At 38.9% G+C, this 25,452-nt stretch overlaps 1 protein-coding gene across 1 annotated transcript in view; it reads right to left on the minus strand.

The window, feature by feature from the left end:
* Positions 1–470: 470 nt before the first annotated feature.
* STK32B (serine/threonine kinase 32B) overlaps positions 471–25,452 on the minus strand; it is a 164,938-nt gene continuing 139,956 nt past the window's right edge. The window contains exons 8-12 of the mRNA XM_057426764.1: positions 23,753–23,869; positions 22,627–22,752; positions 16,207–16,338; positions 15,379–15,443; positions 471–648 (exon numbers count right to left, since the gene is read on the minus strand). Of these exons, the coding sequence (XP_057282747.1) occupies positions 510–648; positions 15,379–15,443; positions 16,207–16,338; positions 22,627–22,752; positions 23,753–23,869 (579 nt within the window). The 3' untranslated portion in view covers positions 471–509. The remainder of the gene's footprint in view (positions 649–15,378; positions 15,444–16,206; positions 16,339–22,626; positions 22,753–23,752; positions 23,870–25,452) is intronic.

The raw sequence follows: 25,452 nt of genomic DNA on the forward strand, positions 1-25,452 counted from the left end.
ACTACATTCACATATTTACATTATACACTTCTGTTACAAACTCAACAGCAGGTGCTCGGAAACAGTTGTGTCCAGCAGTTTCACAAAATTCCGTTTTAATTAATGGAGACAGAGAGGGTAACGTAAAGCCTTCAAAATAAAGCTGGCCCGCATAGAACATTGTCTCTTGAGAGCAGCCAGAAGCTTGGCAATCTTTGAGAGGCTGCCTAACGAATTGTTTCAAGTTTACTTCCAGGATTTTGAAAAGGAAAGTCACTCTTACTTATAAAACTGTATTTCACTGCTGATGGTCATTTTTCCAGTGGCAGAGTCAAAATAAGATCAGGGATGTACATGGGAAGTCTCTGCCGGTGTGCTCTGTGGCTTTGTCCTTGGCTGAGGATCCTGATGTTGCAGGAGTTAGTTAGGTGTCCCAGGACCCCAGGGGTGAAGAAGAAGGCATGCACAGAGAGGACCTTTCCTCGCCTTGCCAGGGTTGAAGTTTGAAGTGCGTGCAGGGCTGTAGCTCACTAGCTGCTGCAACCTCTTGTGCAGCCGTGTCCCAGTAAATTGTTGTTACGTCCATCTTGAAGTTTCTCATGGCTCTGAAGAGATGCCCTGCTGTCCATGCTGGAAGTCTGTCCACTTTGATCCTGCTGTCTTCTTAATCTGCCAAAGGTTAAAACATTGATATAGCTATCAATGCTGATACCTGTATCAGAACAACTGCCACTGCCTGTCCTGTGGATGCCCACATACACTGGTGTATAAAAAGGATTCATACACCATTTGATCTCTATTAACTCCTTAAGCCTTACAGCTCCACTTTCCTTTAAACACGGATGATTGCTCCCTCCTAAATATGTGCAGTTGGGTCTTAGTCAAACCTGCTCTCATTAAAGCCTATCATATATAGCCAGCAGAGGACAGTGCTTTCTCCGGCTTTAGCACCTCTGCTCAGACTGCAACTTGACTAAACTATGAGGGTTGTTGGCTGGGCACACAATAGCAGTAAGCACCTGCTCTCCTCTGCTGCCCTACAAAATTATCAGTAACCTCCATCAGTAAAAGAGAAAAAAACGCATGAGATGAAGGTATATTCAGTATGCCTCTTGTTATTACTTCATAGGCTGTCAAAACCTCCTAGGTGATTCCAAGGAACAACAACAATCCTATGTTGTTTAAAGACTGCAAAGTCGTCTTCTTTTGACATCATTTTCTAGAGAACAGCAATAGCCCCAGAGGTACCAGCTGTTTTATCATCAAGTTTCTCGGCATTTCTGTTCAACAGTGATATCAGCTTCAGTGATTTTACTGTGATTCCTGTGATATACAAATATTTTCCTCCAAACACAGACACAACATAAGTACTCTCAAGAAGGGTGTCAAAATTCATGGAGAAGCTATGAGGTAGGGAACAATTTTTTTTCTAAAACATGAATAGTTGCTCTTTTGGAGGAGTTTTTTCTGTTTGCTTTCTCAAAATGAGAAACAGATGTTGATGCACTCCTGAAAAAGGGACCAAGACTTGGCACCAGGGAATACTATGGAAGAAGCTCTTATACTGATTATAAATGGCATGCATGGTATTCTCCAAAAAATCTTAGCAAGTAAGACTGACTATGAAGAAAATAATAACGGAAAAGCATTCAAGAATGAAATGTGAAGGGTCAATTTCAAAGGGTAAAATACTTCCAGGTGGCACAAAGACTATGAAGACACCATACTGAAGACTCAGAAGAGAATGCAAAAGGACATGAAAATTCTAAACAGGGCAATAAAGGATGCTAAAGTAAAACTAATGAAAACACTGTCCATATAGGCTGAGTTTAAAAGAGCACGAACACAGGCACATTAAATGAAAAGATATGAGGCAGACTGGAAAAAACCCTCAGAAGATTAGACGAACAAATTACTAAAAGCATTTACCCTAATGGTGATTCTTATAAGTGTACCAGAAATACAGCGGTTATCATTGAGTCTACTAGCCAATGGATGACTGAGTTATTAGAGGACAGGATAAGAAATATGAGACCCTAGCTGAAAAGCCAGTGGTTTATCTTCACCAATGTTCGTGACACACAAGCTTAGGGACATTCTATTGTTCATGAGAAATTCGTCCATCATCTCCAGTAAAACCATCAGTCAAACAGCTTTAGAACAAGCCATTCAAATGGATGTTGACACAGCATCGATTGGATTTGCACCCAAGGACTCTAAGAAAATTGCAATATATAACTTCTGCACAACTGAATGGGGCATAGAAGTTACTGTTGAAGCTGTCTTGACACCAATGAATAAAACACAACAAATGTCATGGCATTTATTTTTTTTAATATGGTCTTCAGAAAGGGATTACTGGGAGAGTATTTGAATAAGAAAAAGTCTTGGAACACCTTAGGGTCTGAGCTACTGTCCTTCACAAGACTGAAGTACTTACAGGCATCTAAAGAAACAGCTACAGTGCTTGGAAACTCATGTTGTAAACTGTGGCTTGCAAACCTGTTCATCCTGCTAAATAGAGGATTAAGACAAGTTTTGGCTCTATGGAGATCTGAAGAATCGTTGTATTGGTCCAAGAAATGCAAGTGATTTCTCTTTGAATTTGTTTATTTACTTGGTTCATAAAATGCTAAAAAAAGAAGGCTTTTACTGTACTGTTAAAATTAATGGGAAAATAAGAACTCTCAATAACAACATAAAGCAGGAAAACACCATTTTAACACTTGCATTGGCACAAAGACAGCATGTAAGGAGGACAGTTGAAAAAGCAGAGACATGGAGCCCATGCTGAGTTCAAAAGATACCAGTGAGAAGCCTCAAATTTCCCACTCTCTACAGAGGTGGTTTCTGTCGTTAACTTATTTCCATTATTTTCTTTTACCCTGTTTCTACTACTATTATTGAACTGTAATTAGATTATGGGGGTTTGGAAGTCTAACGAAACATATTGTCTTAGTAATGCTTCCTTGTATTCCCTTTTCAGACATTAACTGTTTCTGTATCTAGATTCACTACCCATATTTACAAGCTATTAAAGTAAGCACTAGGTTGTTAATCTAATGATCTAATATTAACTATTATTTAACTATTTAATAATTTATCAATCACTTTATTCAGTGATTAAAATGGCATTGAAGACTTGTCTATAAGGGGCTATTGTGGACATGCTAACACCTAATTACCAGTGTGCCCTGGGGACTGCAGAAATGGATTAACAATCAGTAGATGCAGATTCTATTTTTATGTCTGTCACTCTTTGGAAAAATTACAGCCCTTTTCTGTGCCTCAGCTTCTCTCTTAACAAGTACAAAGAATATAGTGTGGTGAAACGATGGGGAATTATATTTGTACTGAAATCTCACATGGTTTGGAGCTCTGGTCATAAATCTGAGTTGTGGCTAAGAAATAGAAACAAAAAGAAAATTGAAGCCATGTTTGGTCTGATGAAATCTTTTATTCTTATCAAACCCATGCCCACAGGAGATTTTTCTAGATGGACTGGTGACAGAGCATGTTACAGGCTTGTATTTGCAGCTCTTAATTAGGCAAAGGATGCAATGGACAGGAACATGCCAGGCAATGTGGGACTTTGCTTCCAGTTGCCCATCTAGAATGTGATGCTGAGGTAGCTGCTGCCAAGAATGATGGAAGCTGAGAGCTTTGTGCCTTTAACTACTGTTCTATGCCTCACAGGCCTGAATGAAATGGGGAGTTTGGACTGTGAAGACTCAAAGGACTCACACTGCCACCTCAAAGAACAGCATCACCCTTGGTATTGGTAACTTGGAGTATGATGGGAAGTACAAACACAAAGCTACTGTTTAAGCTACTGGGTAGCTTGATCTTTACATATCAATATAAGCATCATGACAAGTCATACGTTTTGGTTTACCTCTCTGACCCATATAATGAGTGTTTGGTGGTAAGTAGGTGGTAGACAGGTATAAACTAACAATGTTGGTCATATCAGCTCATTTTCTGGATCATCTCATCCAGAAGATGCAAAAAGACTTCCTTTCCTTGGTTTGCACTGAATAAAAATGTTCATGACACCCACAATCTCTCATGCTTTAGCAAGAAAAACAAAGTCACTTCCTCAAGCTCATGCAAAGCCTTACCTCTTGCAAAATCCCTTATTTAAGGTTTATAGGAGCTCATGAGCATCAGGAAAAGCTCTCATACTATGAAATCAGGGCAATTTTTTGGCAGTAGTATGTAGGTCCTGCAGTATGCAGACGTCTTTTAAAAAATAATGAGTACTATATTTGAAAATTTCCTCCATTATTATTTTATTTTGTTATCATTTTATCATCAATTAGAGGCAATGATTGTGGAAATGTTGATAACTGGTCATGATTCCTGGGACAATAAGCAGCTTGGCTTGTCATCTGGCTGACACTGCAGGGAACACAAATGAAGTTTGATATATGGACACTTAATAATTTTCTGTCTGCAATTTTTAATGGTTTCTCTTATAAATTGATTCTGGCTGTGATCTCTTTTTGTGAAAATTGAAGAAGCTGGCAGTAGTTCACAATTGTAAATGAGTGCTTCTCTTTCTCTTATGTCTGTCACCAAGATTCTGCTTGCTTGTTCTCATCTGCCATGTTTTGATTTAACTACATTTTTAGTGAAAAGCTAAAAGAAAGAAGTGAGCAAAAGATCCTGATCAGGTTACTTTTAATTGAATAAACATATCTGGGAAGAGTATTTTTGCTTTTCAAAACAAAATATGCACCAAATATATCAGAAAAGAGTGAAAACACAGATACTTGTTTTCTTTTTCAAAAAAAATAGCAAAAAGAAGCTGACAAGTTGATCAGAAGTACAGAAAATTTGCTTATTTTACACTTCCATCCATAAGAAGAGAACTCTAACCTTTTCTCAGTGTAAGTCTTAAGGAAACATGCTAACAAAAAAGAACTCTGGGATACAATACTCCTGGATTGTCCGCATCCTTTTGGTATGAGCTGCAGATCCTGCTCAGATTTGCTTCCCAAAGAACCCAGGATGCAGGATGAGGACCTGGCATATTGTCAGGACATATGAACAAAGAGAATCTTCTGGCCAAATTCTGCAAAATTCCCCAATTTGATTTCATAGCAACATATGTAAGAACTAAACGGTATAATAATCCTGCACAAGATTAAGTTACCTGTTAACCTGAACATCTGCTAAACTATCCACTTCACATTCCCCAGTGGTATCCAAAAGGGTTCTCATGACAGGTAGCAAAAAGAGTGCTGCATGGGAATGTCGTTTCTGTATTTTAGACTTCAGTTACATTCACACCACAAGGTAAAATGGAAGCTAAATGGCACAGACTGGCTTGCATCCTTATGAGTAAACTCTCTAACCTTCAAACCAGAGTTGCTGTATTCTAGCTGCCTAGGTTAGCTTTCAGAGGTTAGCTTTCAGTCTATGCTAACCTCTGAAACATGAAGGGAATTGCTTCAGAGAGAGACTGTGGCCTTAGAAAACTTATGTCAGCAACCATGTTAACAACTGAGAAGTATGGTATATTGCCTATATACTGCCTTCAAAAAATAGACAACAGCAATACGGTAGAAAATGAAGGATAAGGAATAAAAAGGAGTAGAAATAGAAGGAAAGTTAAACACTGAAAAATGAGGAAGGATTTAAAAGAATCCCAACTGTGGAAATCTAATTAATTAAACTAATTATATACATAATTAAAACTTAAATTATCTCAGAAAACAGCTGTATATAGCCAATGTTCTTTCTTATTAAAAAACCTCTTTACACCTAACAGAGGAGCAGTAACCATGGCAGAGTTAATAATGGGCTTTCCTTTAGCTTGTGCTAGAGGGAACTCAGCAGTGCTTTGAAGAAAATAGAAATCAATGAAAAGTGTATGAATTTGCTAAGCATTTTCAAGTAAACAAAGAAGTCACAATCTTGCTCTGTGCCAGAGGAAGCTTGGGGCAGACCAGGGCAGACTTAAGGGATGACTGGAGCAGAACCAACATTCATCACTCAGCAATGTCTATGCTGAGCCACACAACTCCAAACTGAAAATTAGTCTGTAAACTCAGATGATTTCCCCTTGCTTTAGAGTCTGTGTAGAGAACCAAGATGTACAGAGCAGCTTTAAATGAATCACTGCTATTATGTGTAGTAGCAGGTATGTATTTTGGAAGACCTGGCTATAACCAGTAACCTCTTCAAATCACTAGCAAGTGTGGACATCATGAGTCTTTAGCTCTTCCTTGATAATGTTTACACTTACAACCTGCTTGTTCTTGGCCTCCTGCCCCACAGCTGGGTACATATGGCTCAAATGCAATTGCCCTACAAGTGGTGTTTGGTGCCATGTGAGATGCCCTTGACTACCTGACACTCAGAGCAGGCATGTGCAACAGCAGATTAGAGATGACCTGTGCCTGCTGGATTGGCAGGCGCGAATTTAGTTTTGCAGAGATGAGCTGAGCTCACAACTGTAGGATGGATTTTATGCCTGTTAACTGTAGACAACTGAAAAATTAGTTCAAGCTCTCTCTACAGGATAAATGGAGGCACTAATATAGATTAACAAGTACCAGTCTGTTATCTAATTACATGTGTCACAGATCAACCTTGGGAGATACAAGTCTCTCCTCACTGATTACTAAAGGAGATTAAGCTAAACAAAGGATTTTTAAATGGATTACTTTAAAGGAATATGGTATTCTTGTACCTTTAGAAAAACAGCTATACCTTTCTTCTCCAAACCACAGATTCAAGACCCTTCCTGTCTAGCAGCTGTACAAGGTCACCACACACTGCACTGCTTAGCAGAGCCAATTTACTTCTGGATTAGAGCTAATTTACACCCACACTGTTCAGGCGTACAGAAATTGAATGGTCCCATCAGCCTGGAACACAGCACATGCTGCTGAACACTGCCAAGAGCTGGGTAATGAAGTCACTCAGGAGCACGGGGGTGCAATTGCCTGTTCATCCATGCAGATGCGCCTGTAGCATATTCAGGCTCTGGGTTTGCCAGCAATAGCTTTTCTGCATGACTTGGGCTGTATCTTGAAAAATAGTTTGTTGTCTGATTCCCATTTATTTAAAATACTTTTGAAAACCTTGTGTGCACCCTTTGGGGTAGGAGTTGTTCTGCACCTAGCCAATATTTAACTCTGTCTCTGACCGCAAACATGTACTGTTGGTACTGACTGCTTTGACAGAAACAATCACAACCTCAGATCAGTTTTCCTAATACACTGTGATGCATGTGTTTTGATAGCTCAGTAGATTACCATGTAATCGTTCAAATAACTCTGTTTTAACTCCATTTAAATTTAAATGACTGAGACATAGACTAAAGTTATGCTGTATTACATGTGATTGTGAAAGTAAAATTTTGGAGGAAGTATCCCCATGTAGCGCAGCTGTCTTCTTGTACCGCTGACACTCACAACATTTACTCCCACCCTTTCTAAATATCCTGAGGGAAATATGCTTTTACCATGGGTAATTGATTCAGGTTGATAGTTCCTGCTGAGTAATTATGCTCAGTAAATGCCTGTGAATATAATTTTCTATCAACCAGCAATTTATAATCAAGCATAATGGGTTCAGGTGCACATACGGCGTGAGTGACATGTGAAATACTAGTATGTGGAAGTCAAGTGACAAATCATAATGTGTGCTGTAGCATGTTGACCTGCTATGTCTTGAGACCTCAGGTTTACTTTGGGAATTGATAAAGCAAAATAAGAGTGAAGATATGAAGTAAATAGATGAAAACATCAAACAATGTGCAGCCGTTTAAGGAACTAAGACTAAACCAGCCAATTAAAATTAATACTGAAGCCACATTGAGCCTAGTAAAATAGGTATCTCTTGGAAGTGGGTTATTGTCCATCCAAGACCAGATGCATCTTAAACAATAACTGTCTTGTTCAGCCACATTTTGAAATATGAACTAGTTTTTCTAGTTTAGATACCTCTGTAGATCCAAATGTACAAGGAATGGGAAAGCAGCTATGAAATGTCCCATTAATGTATTGGTTATTAGACTTTGTGGGACCATAGAGAGAAAATTTTATTTCTAGTTAGCCAGAATCTAGTTTTAAAACTACAGACATTTGCCCATGAATAAGGATATTTCTCAGCAGCGTGGACCAAAACTCATTCTTAAGACATTAATTTCCTAGCCTGCCTTTGGTGTGTATCTTGAAGGATGCAGGCTCATCCTTTTGTACAGTCGTCAGCAGATGGATAGGTCAGAGGAGTTACTTTGAAATATTCTCTTCCTTTATTCTTTCTGGTGAAAGGTGAAGTGATTCTTTGGGTGAAGTCCAAATGAAACATACAGGGAGAAGGATAATTCTTCGTCTGCATCTAGAGTTAGATCTTCTTTGCTGGAAACATATTCTCAGCCACTGCCATCCTCACTGAGACCCTAGACCCCATAGCAGGGAGATTTCAGAGGAGCTGGAGTGAAGAGGCCTGTTAACAGACAGCAGATCACAGCAACAAGCATGATTTTGTAACAGACTGAGAATTTAAAGACAAATAATAATATAAGGCCTGTGAAAGCTGCCTTTGCAATGAAGGTGATGCACGTCTATAGCTCTGTGGAATGAGGCTGTGACCCCTTGGGAAGCCTGCACTGGAGCAGACTCCTCCAGGACTTGTGACCCCGGGGGGGACCCACACTGGAGCCATCTGTTCCTGAAGGACTGCACCCCATGGAAGGGACCCGTTGGAGCAGTTCATGGAGAACTGCAGCCTGTGGGAAGGGTTCATGCTGGAGAGGCTCAGGAAGGTCTGCTGTGGGAGGGACCCCACAATGGAGCAGAGGAAGAGTGTGAGGAATCCTTCCCTGAGGAGGAAGGAGCAGCAGAGACAACCTGTGATGAACTGACCACAGCCTCCATTCCACTGGGGTGAGGAGGGATTGAAAGCTGTGAGTGAAGTTGAGCCCTGGAAGAGGGGAGGGCTGAGGGGAAGGTGTTTAAAGGTTTAGTTTTTATTTCTCATTATTCTATTGTGATTTGATTTGTAGTAAATTAAACTAATTTCCTGAAGTCGAGTCTGTTTTGCCCATGACAGTAACTGGTGAGTGATCTCTCCCTATCCTTATTTTGACCCACAAGCTTTTCAGTATATTTTCTCTCCCCTGTCCAGCAGAGGAGGGAAGTGATAGAGCAGCTTTGGTGGGCATCAGCATTCACCTGGGATCAACCCTCCACAAAAGCCAGTCTGGCTCTGCCTTATTACTGGGACCTGATAAAAAACATTCTCAGCCTGGAATGAGCATCTGTGAAGAGGCTGGTTCAGCCCTACCCTTCTCCTTGCACCAGCAGGGTTCCAGGAATCAGAGCCTGCAAGTTCCAGGGAGTAAACACAGACTGCTCTAACCTCTCTGCTGGCTAACCTCTCTCCACCTAATCCTCATGCAAGATTTCTCTGCCAAAGTCCAAAACCTCAATTCACAAGAATCTTCTTGTAAAGCCTAGTTAACTACACAGCTCTTTCATTCTCTGAGGGATGGAGCTCCCAAAAGGAGACTCCGCTGGTAGTTCAATTGTAATCTTACAGCATAACTCTCAGCCTTTCTTTAACCACCAAACCTCCCTAGACAATGCATAGAGAAGGTGGGTGCCTGACACAGGGATACACAGAAGCCACTGTATTTTACAGCAAGCCATGCAGAGCAGTCACTAAGGGACACCCACAACAAGAGTATCATGTCCCAGATGGGACACAAGAAAATTATCTCCAGCTAAGCTTCACAGCCCTGAGATCTTCCCAGGGAATAAGTGCCTTATGTCCCCTGAAACACAGCAAGGGACAATCTGAATTTTACCTAGATCTCTTACTGCCCTAAGCCTTCTTTACCTTCATTATTTCTAGAAAGAAGACATGTATGTACTTCCATAGATGCATACATATGCACACAAATATGTACATTTTATTGTGCAACCCTTGTACTATTATGAAGACTCTATACACAGATGGAGACCTTATAAGATGAAAAGCCATAAAAGCACATACCCAGCAATTCCATCTAACAGAGATTCCATATTGGCCCATTTAAGACACTAGTGGACAGTGTCAAGGAATAAGCCAAGTGGAGGCAAATGTCTGTTATGGCATTTCCTCCTCACTTCTTACATTTCCATACTTCCCAAACCAGTGAGTGCATAGGAGGTCTTGCATCTCATGGACCTTGACAGATTTTTTGCATGAATTTTGAATTTTTTCTAATCCTTTTCTGAATGTTTTTGTGTCTTTCTCATCCAAAGCACCACTCAGTGCTGTGCTGAATTGCACACGGAAGCATGGTTTTGTTTTGTTTTAAACCTGCAGATAACATTGTGGTCTTGAGTTACCAGAAGGAGTGAATAACTGTTGCTTAGTCATCTCAGTAAGTTTCATAAGGAACCAGAACTGTATACAGAATAGAAAATGCAGGTGTATGTATATGAACATACAGCTTCCTGCACACAAAACCATCTCGATGTTCATTTCTCTATAGCTTTCTTTTCAGTCTGAGCATATTAATACCTTTTAGTTTTCAGATAAGCACTGTGCTATCCACAGGCTTTACAAAATCTCTCTCCTTCATAACTTAAGCTAATTTAGATTCTACTGTCCCAAAGATAAAGTTTAGGTTATTTTCTTCCTATCATATATGCATTTATCAGTACTGAATTTCAGCTGCCATTTTCTTGCTGCCCTGCAGCTCAGAACCATGACAATCATTTTCCACTGCAGCTCTTTGCAGTCAGATTTAATTTTGACTACTCTGGTATCATAAGAGGACTTTATCACCTCACCATTCTCCTTACTTTCCAAGTCATAGAATCATAGAATAGTTTATTACTTCATATAACTCATTTATGAATATAGTCAAAAGATACACAAAGTATTATAATGATTGGTAAGAATATTACTGGCTTGTTTCTGCATTGCTTCAGGAACTGGCCTAAAAATGTTTTCTTAAAACAGGTGAGTTCAGTCTTCATGATTCATTCTTAATTTATGGAGGCTCACAAGTGAGGATTTACACTAGTGCCGGACATGAAGACAGATGAAGAGAAATCATAAAGGCAACCCCTTATGGTCACTGAACAGTCATGACATGTTATGCAGTCTTCATTTATCAGAGATATGATTTGTTCGATGTAACCTATTAAAAACAATTTTACCTGGTGCTCAGAATCAGACAGTTTTGGTTTGTCTCCAAAGTATGAGATGTAGGAATGAAAGTTTTTCTTTTCTCTGCCTATGAATTGACTTTTTGTTTCATTTTTGTGAGGTGCACTTGTGTTTATTAGAAAAGTAAACAGAAAGTCAATGGAAACAAATTGCTGGCCTATCATGATGAGGATTTGTGTCTGTTACCCTTGTCCTTCCAGGACCATGTTTCAATACATTGAATGTTCTGATATATGCACCACCACACAAACTTTAATTCCCAAAGTTAGATGTCCATTTGGTGAAGTGTAGCCACTACAATGATATAGTTACTTCCTTTGGCCATTTTTCCAGGCAGGCTTCAAAAATGAGGTTTTAGACACTCATTAGCTTTTTATTTTTTCCTCCATGAAAATGTGAAGGAATCACATCATTGAAATTATGGCTTTTGTGTGATCACCCTTTTTGCTAAAAAAAAGTGAATTTGAAGATATGCTTACAGAAAGATTCCTAGCTTGGACATGCTATGCTCGAGTCTTTAGGCAGCTTGGCTTGGTATAATGAAGAGGGTGACATTTGGACTGGTAATTCTAAGCCAGTAATAATGAACAGGAGTCAAAGGCAGAGTGAAAGGGCTTATGTGACCAATCATAAATTATTAGTGCCCAAAACTAAACCAGATTCAATCATCTTCTTTCTAATTAGGTGAGATTGCAGGAGCAATCTGCAAAAGAAGAAGTATCCAATACAAAAGGAACAAAAAACGGATCAGTGAAGAGCAGCCACTTGAAATGCTCAGAAAGAGATGGATTTAAACTGAATTAAGGTCAGCAGAAGAGACAAGAAAAGAAAACTTGTGCTGTAGCCTCATCCATAAAGCATTCAGATATTATGGGGATTATGGAAATATAAATATCTCCAGAGACACTAAGTGACATAAAATGCCTATTAATGAAAGTATATTCAGTGAGGTATATTGCAAATCATTATGAATATTCAATAGCAATCGAACTGAAATGAAACAGAGCACCCAGGGACTCTGGATTTGAATCTGAAAAGACAATTGAAAAGGGGAAAAAAAGGAAGTACAAAGAGAGTGATAATAAATTTCGTCTTATTAAAAATGCAGAGAATATAAAGCAAGCTCTTCACCTATGATATGGACAAAATCAGACAATATGATTTTAAGCATCTTACTATGCTTGAAATATGCTCCCTCAACTTCTATTGTTTATTCTGGCAACAGAGAGCTGTCTGTTCACTTAGAACTGTTCAGTACCTTTTAGAAAAGAACCAGGTAATGCCAAATAGTAGGAAATATAGAAAGGAAAGGGAGGGAAATGTGCAGCAGCCATCTGTCTGCTTCAATCTGTAGCAGAATTTTTTTGTATGGCTGCATTGGACAAATACTGAGAAGAGAAATAAGGTGTACTAGCAGCTCAGGAAAGAGGCAAGCCTGTTCAGATCAATCTCATACCAATGCTATTGGGGAATGTTAGTGTTAAGTAGAAAGACTTCGCTTTCAAAACCATGAGAACATTTTTAAATGTGTCCATTAGAATTATTTAAACTATGTATTTTATATGAGGTTATTGCTCCATTGCAATTAGTAAACTAGTTCTGCAGAATTCTAACCCATTTTCATGTACGCTGGAGATGTGAAATACATATTCTACTCAGTAAAATGTGGCTATAGGATTTTATTTTCAGTAGCTGGCTGATAATTTTGATGAAAAATTTGTGAAGCATCTAACTGAGAGGAGTAGGTATTTCCTGTTTTCTCCTTTTCTTTGTTTACTAATCTCTTTAATCTTGAAGACATCTTTCAGGGAGAAGAGGTGGCTCAGGAACCAGGAAGGGTAAGAAATATGATTCCACTGCAAGCAAATATTGGATCTATTTCTTCTGGTTTTGGCTATTACAGGTTTTGGATATTCATAAACAGAAATAAGATGTATGTGAACATTTGTTTAGTGATAACTCCACAAAAATAGCACAATAATCTGTGCTCAGTGTTTTGATAAAACTACAAAAATAGTGTGGCTTTATCTGTACAATATTGCTTCCCCTCCCCCACCCATCCTCCACCTCCAAAAAAATATTGAAGCTGTAGCCTACAGCTGCTAAATGAGATCAGGTTCTTGAAAAATTGCTGGTAAGTCTGTGGGAATACACATTCAGATACTGTAGAATTGATGCTGCACTTCTAGATATAATAAAGCATCTATTCATAGAAATAGATTTAAAACCAGGAAAAAATTGTCAGCAAAATCCATGTAAGTACAGCCTCAGCCTGTACATACAGCCCCGAGGGTATAGAAAGGTGTAAGGAAAGCCACAATGAATTACTCTGGCATATACTGCATAGCCTTTTCCTTCCGGTATAATAATATCTGAGTCTCTTATTGCTCTTATTTTATTCCCATTAACTTGAATCCACTTTGTACTTCAAAAATTTGACCTCTGCTTCCCCCCTTATTAACATGTTTGTCTTAGAAAAGTATTACAGAAGTCTCTCTCTGCCCTTCTTCGGCTCTAATATGACTTAAACAAGAAATGATTGTGAGGAGGCTTTAGACAATGCAGGATAAGTTATAGGTCTATACTAAATATTTTCCTTTACCTTGTCAAAGCCAATCAAGCAATGACCAAAACACATGCTGTTCTAGATGAAGTGCATGTGTTTTACCTTTTGCTTCCATTTTGCCTGTACTCCTTTTAAATTTCTCTTTGATCTCTCATCAACCTCTCAGAGTCATTTATAGCTTGTGTTATTACTGTAGTCATGCAATATGAAACAAATAAAAAATCTTCCTATCCACTACTAAAAAAAAAATAAAAATAAGAAACTAAAACCATGTCAATAGAAATTATTTAATGCTAGGGAGCACACACAAAGGGATTTTGAAGGTGTTTTACAAAGCCTGTTATTTTATTCTATCTTTCAAAAATTGCTATTTGTCGATAGGGTTTCCTTGACATATGACTCTGAAGCAGGTGAAAGAGTTGTATCTAAAAATGAACGAGTTGCATGAACAACTTATCAGAAACACATTAAATTGATCTATCAATGTAATCTTTTCCTGTTGTTGTTAATATAATCTTAATGATGTCGGGTTTTGTGGTTAATAAAAATCTCACGAAATTTAGGAATTTCCTTGTGCACTGACACCAGAACAGATTCAGAGAAGTCAGCCAAGACCTTTCTGTAAACCTCTTATGATCTGACCTGGTCTGGCTTTTCTTATTTATGGATCTTACATAAACATATGGCTCTCTTGTGCTAAAGATCATGCAAAATAACATGAAGAATCTGCCGGAACTTCTTTTTCTTTGCAAGTCCTTGCTGCAGTTTCTGTGAGCCATCAGTACTGGGAATAGACATGTCCTAGATTGTAACAGGAAAAATGAGGCTGCCCATGGCATAATTTCTTTCATGACATCATGTCAGCTGTGCAAAGTTGACAATCCCTTTCCCAATTTTATTTACAGAAGACAGTAATTACCTGCACTGTAAGCAATAAGTTAGTCACCACTTTTTAATTAATTTCTTATATTTCACAACTCCATTACAAAGGCTTGCAGATGCAATTAGGTCAAATAAAACCACTGAATATACTTGGACAAACTGCTAGATTTGATCAAAGACACAAACAGCTCTCCTGTTATGAACTATATCTGTTAATACAAATGGGTCCATAGTGGCACCAACTCACATACCATAAACTACGTGAAATGCAGTGTATTAGTTGGACTAGGAAAACTATTGACATCCTTCAGATTCAGACTTGTGTCTGATATAGGTTTAATATTTAGCTCTGTTGAAATAAACTTTGTTTTTATAGCGGTGAAGTATGAATGGTGTTTCCACGTCAGAACACTGCAGTTCATACTATTAAAATTTCACAACTTCTTACTTAGTTTTGTTTTGTGAAAAAGCCCCTTTTATTGTATTCCTTTTGCTTAATTGCCAACAGTTTCTCTGCAGAGTGAACAGTGATATTTACCTTATCTCTTTAATATAGTTTGATATCACAAGCACTTTTGCTTGCTTTCAGAGGCGGAAAAACTACCAAACCATCACACACTGTAAGAAGAAGAAACCAATGGAAATCCAAGCCCTTTAGACCATGCTGCTCTGATCATTAATCACTTTTTCTTAAGCTGAGAGAAAGAAAAAATAAATCTCAAATTCATTTCAGTAGTGAATGCTAAACAGGCATTAAGAATTGCACTTACTTCTCTCTGTTGAATATGATGAATTCTTTCCTAACGGTTTCCAAGCACTGCTGCAGGTGCACGTTCTTTAAAAAACAGCATGAATAAGTTGATTAAAAAAGATGAAAACTCATAGACAAAAATCACAACAGCTGAAACAATACTGAACAAAGAGGCTTATGAATGGATACTATCAAAAGGCATTTTGAAGGCTCTTCAAAAGTGACAGCACAATCAATCTTTCTTCGGAAGAAATTCCCCACAAAGAATTTTATGTCTGATAGCTCTAAGAAGAGCAGCTTGCATGAGCATTCAGAATCATTAAGAGCAGCAACAGAGTTCTTAAAACCTCACTGAAAGGAGAATTCAAGTCTGGAAAATTATTATTTCTTCATTTTCTCCAAAGTGTAGACTGTTTATACAATCAGTCATTCTACATAGGACACATTAATCAAGACTGCAAGAAACGGCTTTAAAACATTTATAAATAACAAGCTTTCCATGCTGCATAGTTTTCATTTTTCATATTATCGGTGGATAAATACTCTTTGTAACTATCTGTCCATGTGTGGGAAGCATATTTGCCAACTGGCAACACTTTTTCATAGTTTAAATGAGCATCTGAGTGGATCTTAAAAATGATTACAACTTAAACATGCTGTAACTATTTGAAATAAATGATTGCTTTTCATCTTGCTTTGGAGATCATTTATGCTGTATGCAAAATGACAGACATAGAGACTGAGTCTATTTTCAGAGATGACAAAACTGAGTTGTGATAAAACTGAGTATGTCTATTAAAGAATTTAAATGAAATGCCACTGATCGCAGCCACAGTACCCAGCTTACCAGTGGGCAGGTTTCCTTAGCTCCATCTTTGGCTTTGTTTTTGGCAAGTCGCTTTTTCTTTTTATGGAGGGGTTTGGACTCTAAAATCATTTCTTCAAGTTCAAATGTAGGATCACAGTTCAGTCTTCCTTTCTGGTACAAAAGGATTCAGAATTACTGTTTGAAGCATCATGGTGGTTTTTCAGTTTGCCCATCAAGTGTTAATACCATTAATAATGATCCAGCTTCACTACCACAGTAAAATGAAAACTGTCTTTTTAGGCCTGGACTGATACTTAAATTCTAAATAAGGGAGATAAGATAAAAATCATAAAGCAATTATAAAGACTTAGATCCTCTTCCTAGTTATACGAAGATGTACTCCTAGAGTAACTCCAATTATGTCACTCCAATGAGAGAGATTAATCTGGCCCAGGGCATTCATCAGAATATCAGTTAGTGCTGAACAAAAATGACAACTGTAATAGTGCAGAAGGGAAGGGGAGTAATTCTAAGACCTTATGTCCTGGGTTCAGCGGTAGCAGTCATTTTTTTCTCCTTCTTAGCAGCTGGTACAGCACTGTGTTTTGACTTCTGGCCTGGGAACAGTGCTGATAGCATCAATGTTTTTAGTTACTGCTCAAATGTTTAGTCTGACCAAGGACTTTGTGAGCCTCATGCTCTGCCAGGAAGGAGGGGAAGCCAGGAGGAAGCAGAGGCAGGACACCTGACCCAAGCTAGCCAAAGAGGTATTCCATACCACAGCACATCATGCCCAGGATGTAACTGAGAGTTACCCGGAAGGGCTAGCTCACTGCGGGGTTGGACTAGCTATTGATTGGTGCTTGGTCAGGCGAGTTATCAGGTGTTGTATTCTCTTCCCTTGTTATTTCCCTTATCATTATTATTATTGGTGGTATCAGTAGTGATTTGTGTTATACCTTAGTTACTGGACTGTTCTTATCTCATCCAGTGGGAGTTGCATTCTTTTGATTCTCTTCCCCATCCCTCCTGGAGCAGGGGGAGAGCAAAAAGGGGGTGGGGAGGGGGAGTGAGAGATAGACTGTGTGATTTATGGCTGACTGTGTTTAAACCATGACACCTTACTTTTTAAAATCTGCTTTTCTGAAGAGATGAAGGTGGATTCAATTACCTAGCTCCTGTCCATGGTAACAAAGCAAGGAAGGGGCCTTTTTTTTGTTAGCAGCATTCAGATAAAAAAACAGTTCATAGAATCATGGATTACCAGGTTGGAAAGGACCTCAAGCATCATCTGGTCCAATCTTTCTAGGCAAAGTATGACCTAGTCTAGATGTCCCAGCACACTGTCCTGCTGAATCTTAAGTATCCAGCATTGGGGAATCCACTACTTCTCTGGGGAGATTATTCCAATGGTTGATTGTTCTCACTGTGGAAAATTTTCCTCTTGTGTCCAACCAGAATCTCTCCAGGAGTAATTTGTGCCCATTACCCCTTGTTTTTTCTGTGTAAGTCTTTGTAAACAGGGTCTCCATCTTCTTTGTAGCTACCCTTTAAATACTGGAACATGGTGGTAAGGTCTCCCCTGAGCTTTCTCTGCTCTAGGCTGAACAAACCCTGCTCTCTGTCTTTCCTCACGCAGCTCCCCAGTCCATCTTTGTGGAACTTCCCTGGACCCTCTCGAGCCCATCCAAAACTTTTTGCATAGCAGGGACCAGAACTGAACACAGTATTCCAGATGTGGCATGACAAGCACTAGGTAGAGTGAGACAACAACATCTTTATCTCTGCTGGTGATGCCCTCTCTGATGTAATCCTGCATGCCATTCACTTTCTCTGCCGTGGTAGCACACTGTTCACTCATCTCAAGCGTGCTGTTCACTGGGATCTCCAGGTCCCTTTCCACAGATATGCCCCCCAGCTGGGCAGATCTCAGCCTGTGCTGCACTCCTGGGTTATGTTTTCCCAGGTGCAAGACCTTACATTTGTCCTTGCTGAACTTCATAAAGTTCTTGCTAGCCCACTCTTCCAGCCTTTCCAGGTCATCCTGCAGGGTGGCTCTCCCTTCTGAAGTGTCCTCTTCCACCCTCAGTTTGGTATCTTCAGCAAATTTGGTCAGGGTACATTTGATCCCATCTTCCAGATCACTTATGAAGATATTAAACAGACTGGGCCCAAAGTCAGTCCCCTGGGGACCACACTGCTGACAGGTTTCCTGTTTGAAAAGTTGCTATTTACCCTCACCCTCTGGGTGCAGCTGGTCAGACAGTCTCCACCACAACACAGAGCAATAGTCTAGACCATAATGTATCAGTTTCTCTAGGAGAAGGTTAGAGGAGACTGTATTGAAAGCATTGGAGAAATCCAAGTAGACAATGTCCACTGCTGACCCCACAGCCACTGAGCGGGTTACTTTAACACAGAAGGATATCAGATTTGTCAAGCACAATTGGCTGTTGGTGAATCCGTGCTGGCTTTTCCCAGTCGTGTGCTTCATTTCAATTTACTATGCTTTTTCTTACCTCTTACTGGCATTACTTAAATATTCTAAATTCTCAATTTTTATATTAATTTATGATGCTTGAAACAAATCTTTGTTGTATCAGGAAGCCCTTTCCAAGCAGGTTGATTGGAAACATCATTTTTATATGGTTATTTCCTTCCTTGATTTTTTTCAGATTCTTCTTTAATTCTTTTCAGGTTCTTGCTTCTTTCAGATCTTTTCAGCATAAAAGTTTACAGGAGCATAGTTCATGCCTTGAGGTTTTTTTTTTAAATTCTATTTGTTAGTGCAGTAAAACCATCTCATGACAACATTTAGAATTGAGCTCTTCCTCTCCTATTCAAGGGTAAGAACTAGGGTAAGGCCAGAAAAGCTATGGTTGAATTCACAACTTGGCATCCTAATTACTGGGTCAGGGTTTTGCTGCTCCTTAAGATCAGTATAACCTGTGCTCCTTTCTTCTTCTTATTCTCTCAAAACAGAAAAATAAACTGTGCAAACCATGTGGATTTTGTAATGGAAGATCTGAAAGGCAGCCTGTTTTCTTCTGAGAGTTCAATCACACCATTGTCACTGGCAAGGTGAAAGTACCAAGATAAGTCATATATAAATGGCACATATTTAGTAACCAAAGATACTAAGCAGTAAAACCACGTCAGAAATCACTTGTATAACTTGTGGTGTCCTACGATGAAACATTTGATTTAGAGATCACTCCATCATTTCATTCATAGCTAAGTCTGTATACTCAAAGTATAATATTAAGCTTTCTGATGCCTTTTCCTGCATACTATCCAGTCGGGTTTAGTAAAGTTTATTTTTTGTCTTAACTAATGGAAGTTTATGGTTTATTTATACTTATTTATAAATAAATAATTGTTTACATTTAACCAATCAGTTCCTTGTTTTGAGCATGTACAGTTTTAAGATTTGTTTGAGCACTTTAACATGTAACTTTAATTTTGAAGCTTTAAAAATGAAAACAAAAAATATTGAAGCAACTTTTTGCTTCCTTTATCAAATCTCTAACATACAAAAGAAAAACTATTAACAATCTGTAACTCCAAGCTGAATAGAAATAAGTAAAGCAGAAAGAAACACATGTGCTTGTTATGTAAAAACAATGTTTATGGAATCAAACTACACAGGGAGAAATTAAATGATCGCACCTTCCTACCACAAGCCTCCCATGTGTCCTCCAGCCTGCAGAAGGCAGGCAATCTCCTTACAAAAACAACGTGCTGCCAAAATGTATAAAACTCTCTAGTCATACAGCTATCCCCAAATCCCAGCATGTGCTGGGCTAAATTCACCCTCTCACCAAAGCCTGAAAACCAAGGGAGATGCTATTGCATGGTCTCAGTTAGGTAAAGGTTTTACTGGTGCAACAGAGAAAAGAGTTCTCAGAAAATACCTGGCCAAAACAGGTATTTATGTTTATGAAATAGTAAACTTTATTATAATAAAGAAATGTGCTCGAGCAAGACACCTTGACTCTTGCCTTCTCACTGTTTTTCCTAGTACACCTGATCAAGCAGGAGGAGCAAACCCTGCAATATCAACCCCTGTCCTGAAGTGCCTGGTAGGGCTTGTAACGAGACTTTCAGATTAATCCGAGTAAATAAAAGTAACTTTTTATTTCCTTTTAAATGTAGAATATTATTTTGCCTCCAATATTATAAGTTCCTGCCAAAACACAAATAAGGTGAATCCAAATGAAAAGGATTGCTGTCTGACAGATGTTTAATGGATGACAGTTGAAAGTATTTCAAGAGAACTTAGTCTTTTCTCAGTCTCCATGACATTCACCACTGTCAAGATCAGAGACAAAGACAAGCCATTTGGCTAATAGAGGAGCCCCAGACACACTGGTTGCACAATTGCTTCTGAAATAACATTTAATTTTTTTTTTTTTACCATTCTTAAGAAAACAGGAAACTTCTGTGTACTTTCTCAGTAGTCAGGTACCCTCAGAACAATCTAAATCCAGATGAAAAGAAGCAGAGAGCTACATGAGAACTGTGAATTAAGGAGTTAGGGTTATAGATGCAAACTACCACACACTTCTTGTGCTCCAGCTCTGGGTGTAAGCCAGCTGGATGTACAAAACTTGCAGTCCCTTTATTAGATCCTATTATCACAGCCAAACTGCCGTACGTCACTGCTTGGGAAGCAGGCTTAGAAGGGTGGCACGCATCCCGTTACCTGGACTCACTCCGGGACTGAAGCTGGCTTGAATCCGGTTCTCGGGAGAAGAGTTAAGATGGAAGATATGGCCCTATGAATTCAAGTGTGACTGGGAGCAAGGAGGGGACCAAGGAGATATCTGGGGAAAGGAAAACACTGGAGCAGCAACATGAGCAGAGAACAGACTTGCTATAGGCAGGTTTCAGTAGCTGGTTTCAGTGAAGCAGGTTTAAGTCCTCTCTCTTTACTTTAAGTCCTAAGACATGTACCTGTGCACATACGGGCTTTGCAAAGTCTGGGACTCCTCTGGATCCTCAGGTATGTTGTACCTTTGGGTATGGGATCCCTCTTTCAAAATACAAAGCAGGATTGTGAAGTTTCCCACATGCTGACAACTGGATGAAATTTTCATCTAAGAATAGAAGGTCTAAATAATCTGTTGAGCTTTGTCTGAGAAGGAGTCAGGGCACACCTCCAATATCTCAGACAGCAGATCTAACTTAGAAAGTACGAAAACAGGAAAAGCAGTCTTCGTTCGTCTTGTAGATCCACACCACGAGGTGAATGGAGCTCATTGTCCACCAGCCCAGGAAGGAACTTTGTTCTGCAGTGCTTTGATTAGGATAGCAGCCTGAAAGAGCATAAGGGAAGGGCCCAGCATGGCATAGCAGCTACTCAGATCACAGAGGTGTTGAGTGAGAGGGAAGGAGTCCTGGCCTTGCAGTTTCGCCCCAGTGAATGTTGCTTTAAAGTGCCTAAGAGGGGCCAACCTTTCTCTTCAGCTGTTGCACTAGTTACCTGCTATATTCCTGGTCTTTCCCCAGGCTCACAGCGGGAGGCCCTGCTTGCCCACCCATAGCTTTCTTCTCCTGCAGAATGTTGCTTCCAGGAAAGGCTCTGATCAGGTGCCAAGAAGCACAGCAAATACTGTCAACACTGTCCTGGCAACCTGCCTGGCTGCCTTTGCTCCATTAAGCAATGCATTCTTGCTCTCAGCTTCTGCAAGGCTGAATCCTGTCCCCATCATATTTAGCAAGAACTCTAACGTGCAAGAGGACAGGGTTTAGCTATACCCTCTTACTACTCTTGATTTATGGTTGCATAAACAAAATGTTATCAGACCTTTTTATGCTGCAAATTTGTTATGAGAAAAATTATGGTACAGTATGAGTGAACAAAGTGGAGAAGCATGTTAACACCACAGGCATTGCTTTTTAATTGTATCTATTTGTGTATGATCAAAATAGAAATATCCAGAAAATACCAACAAAATAGGACCACGGTAAAAAGAGAAACCACCAGATTTCCTCGCAGAATCTTAATGTTTTAGGTTAGGAATACGTCACAAAGAAAATAGGTCAGTCTTTTGGAACAGTGTTCTTTAAGTGAAAAAGAAACAGCACACTGGGGTATTAAAAAGTTTTGCAAATGTTAATCAGATACCCGACTTTCACAGCAGCTTCCATCATCTTGGTATTGTTTGGCTCCACAACCATTTGCTCTAACAGCTTAAATGTGAAGCCTGGAAAATGGGTTTTTATTTGAAAGGGAACAAAGCATGAACCAAGGTTAATGAGTTTTTGTTGTGATCTGATAAAATGGGCCAAATTTTCCAGTAGCTGTGGCTGAGTAAATGAAAGTAGAATCCACAGTGAAGCTTCTTTGAGAAGTAAATCACAGAAGAGCAATAAATGCAAGTGTAAACAAGTAAACAAGCAGTGGTAATTAAAGTCAGAATTTGCAAACACAGTTGACCTGAAATACTGACTTACGTTAGGAACAAAGCCTGGGGTCACAGCTTTCTCTAGAACAGCATCCCAGTTGACATCAGCTAGGTATGGAGAGCTTTGGATGTCTGCAAGGCTTGAAAGACGGCACTCCGGGTCCTTAGTGAGGAGCTGTGAGCAAGCACAAGGTATTTTCTAAGAGGTAATATGCCATATAAAAAGGTAAAGGCATCACATGCATAAACTGTATAAGACACACTCTGAGTAAGGAAATAGCTAGGGAATCTTCTAACGGTTCCTGGAAGACCCAGTCTAAAAAAAATAAAAGTGATAACTCATAGGATACGAATATGATTTAATTGCCACCAGATGGCTGTTGCAGCCATGAAGCATATAAATGTATTAGTAACAAAAGTCTGTTTACAACTACACAAGAGTCCAAGCAACATGAAACATCACAGTTCAATGCCACACAACAATTTGTATTTCATCTTAAATTCATTGGACTATATAGTTACACTTGGCATCCTAGCAGCAATTAAGATTAACCATTATCAAAAATAGATTGCCCATTGCTACAAAAGAAATTGATCTTCTATTCCTCTATTCATCAATTCACAAATATTTCCTGCTCAAATAACAGTATTGATGATCTGAAATACCTAAGAGAGACAGATGATCATAGCAGTACAGCCAGAAAATTAAACAAAATAAAAAACCTGGGATTTCAGGGAGAAAATGGTTTGCAGGGTCATGATACATTCAGAAAAGCTCCATCTTGTAGTGTAGTAACATTTACAGAAAGGTGGCTCAACTTTAGTTGTTGCAACTATAGCAGCATAGAGCAGGGAAAAATAGAGCCCTTTTCACTTCTAAGCTCCCTGGCTTGAAATTGTAGCAGACATTCAATGTGCAGAGTGGTCCTTCATTCCCTCTCCAATATATAAAACCAGGGCTGGAGAGATTTTGGCCAGGGTACAGAGTAGAAATTATTGATCCCCAAAGTAAATACTGCACCATTCACAATCAGAAAATCTAGGAATAAGCCCTGCCTTCCCAACCTTGACATTTTGACTACTTAATGTGTGTGCTTGTTTGATGTCTCTGCATTGTTGGAGGGGTTTCCGGAAGAAGACAGAAGACAGGACAGAAGTGTTTGTAGCTTTCTTACCTTTTTCAGTAGTGCTATCATGCCCTTGCACCATGCAGATGAGTAGTGAACTCTTTCTATCTTGAACATGTTCAGTATCTCATCAATAGGGGTGGCTGAATGAATTTCATAGGGTCTCTGAGATAAAGTTAAATCAATATCAAGTCAGCACAAATGGATAAAAGAATGTAGACAATTACATTTTCCCGAGCTTGGTGTTGTTTATGCTGGAAATAGCAAAAACATCAAAACGTATTATAACAATTTTGAGGCTAATCCTTCTTTGTGTGTGTGCTTTTCTTCTGCTGTAATGAATGTAGTTACTCATAGATAGGTTTCCTCTGCAATTTTTTCTCTCATGAAAAGAAGTATAAGTTCAGATGGGAAGACTGAAGAATTTTGTTCCTGGGGCATTCTATCTGAAATGCGGATTATACTCTTGTGATCTAAATGGACAAGGTGGTGAAGTGGTGGCTGAAGGGAGATTTGTCATCCTGATTTTACTTAGTAGATAAAGAAATATAAAAATGCTTACAAAAATCTGTGTAAGAACCAGAGTAAGAAAAGTAGACTCCAAATCCCAGCCCTTTGCTCTTTTAGAAATCTAAAATTAACTCTAAAATTAAAACTAAAATTCGCACAGGACCTGATGTCCTGTATTTGCAGTGCCTAAATTCTTCTACAGCTGAAGAGAAGGTCCAGGCTTTACAGTCCTTTGTCCATGAAGATCACTGTGATTTACCTTTTACTAAATGTGGCTTTTGGAAATACGAGTACTGCATATAAATTTGTATTCTTATTAATTATTGTGCACATATTTTTAAAGACCTCCATTTGCGAACCAAGTTGTTAGAATGATACTTGATGTATTTTTTTAAACAAGGATAGAATGTGGATTGTTTGTGAATTAAGTTGTACTCGGCTGGTGACAAATGCATGGTATGAGATCTGCAGCCAAATGCCGTCATAGCGGCAGTGTGCAAATTGATGCATCACAATTCATGCACGACACAGAGTCACCTTCTAATCTAATACCTTCAACAGCAAAGGGCAGACACTCATTATCTTCACTAAGAACTGAATCATCCCTTGACTTTCGCTACCACGTACTGCTAGAAGATTATAATTTAAGACTATCTCTAGATGTCAGCTATCTAACCTAATAATGAATTAGAACCACTCTTCATAAAGGACTAAAAAATATTCTTAGTTTGAGAAGATTCATGCACATGTTTAACTTTGAACATATGTATGAAACTAAATTCATTCCAAAGCATTGAGATGTTCTAAAGATAAATCCAATTGCTTAAATCTTTTTGCTCTGATTCACATTCAGTTAGTTTGTTGTCATTTAGCTCTATCATGTCCATATGAATTCAATAGGACCTAATTGCCTGCTCTAAATACATAATTTTCCTGAATGAAGTTCAAAACTGTCATTTGAAATAGTCTGTCATACGTTTTTCCCTTCCTGCAGTGATGCTGCCCTAAACCAGCTATTAAAAATGAAAGGTTAACATTCTGTTTATTGTCAGGAAGTAACCTACTGCTGATTTAGACTTCATGCAACCGTATGACCAATATGATTATTGAGCCAGAATTTACACCAATCATTGTAAATGGTGGTTTAGCTCTAAAAATAGCAACTTTAAGGAATAATGAATCATTGAAGGTTTTTCTGTTAAGAATGTTTCTGACCAAGCCTTTCCCTTCAGTGAAAA

The sequence above is a fragment of the Pezoporus wallicus genome, unplaced genomic scaffold, assembly GCF_028554395.1.
Source record: "Pezoporus wallicus isolate ANWC-B61680 ecotype Strahan unplaced genomic scaffold, APGP_CSIRO_Pwel_v1 scaffold_13239, whole genome shotgun sequence".
NCBI classification, from domain to species: domain Eukaryota; kingdom Metazoa; phylum Chordata; class Aves; order Psittaciformes; family Psittacidae; genus Pezoporus; species Pezoporus wallicus.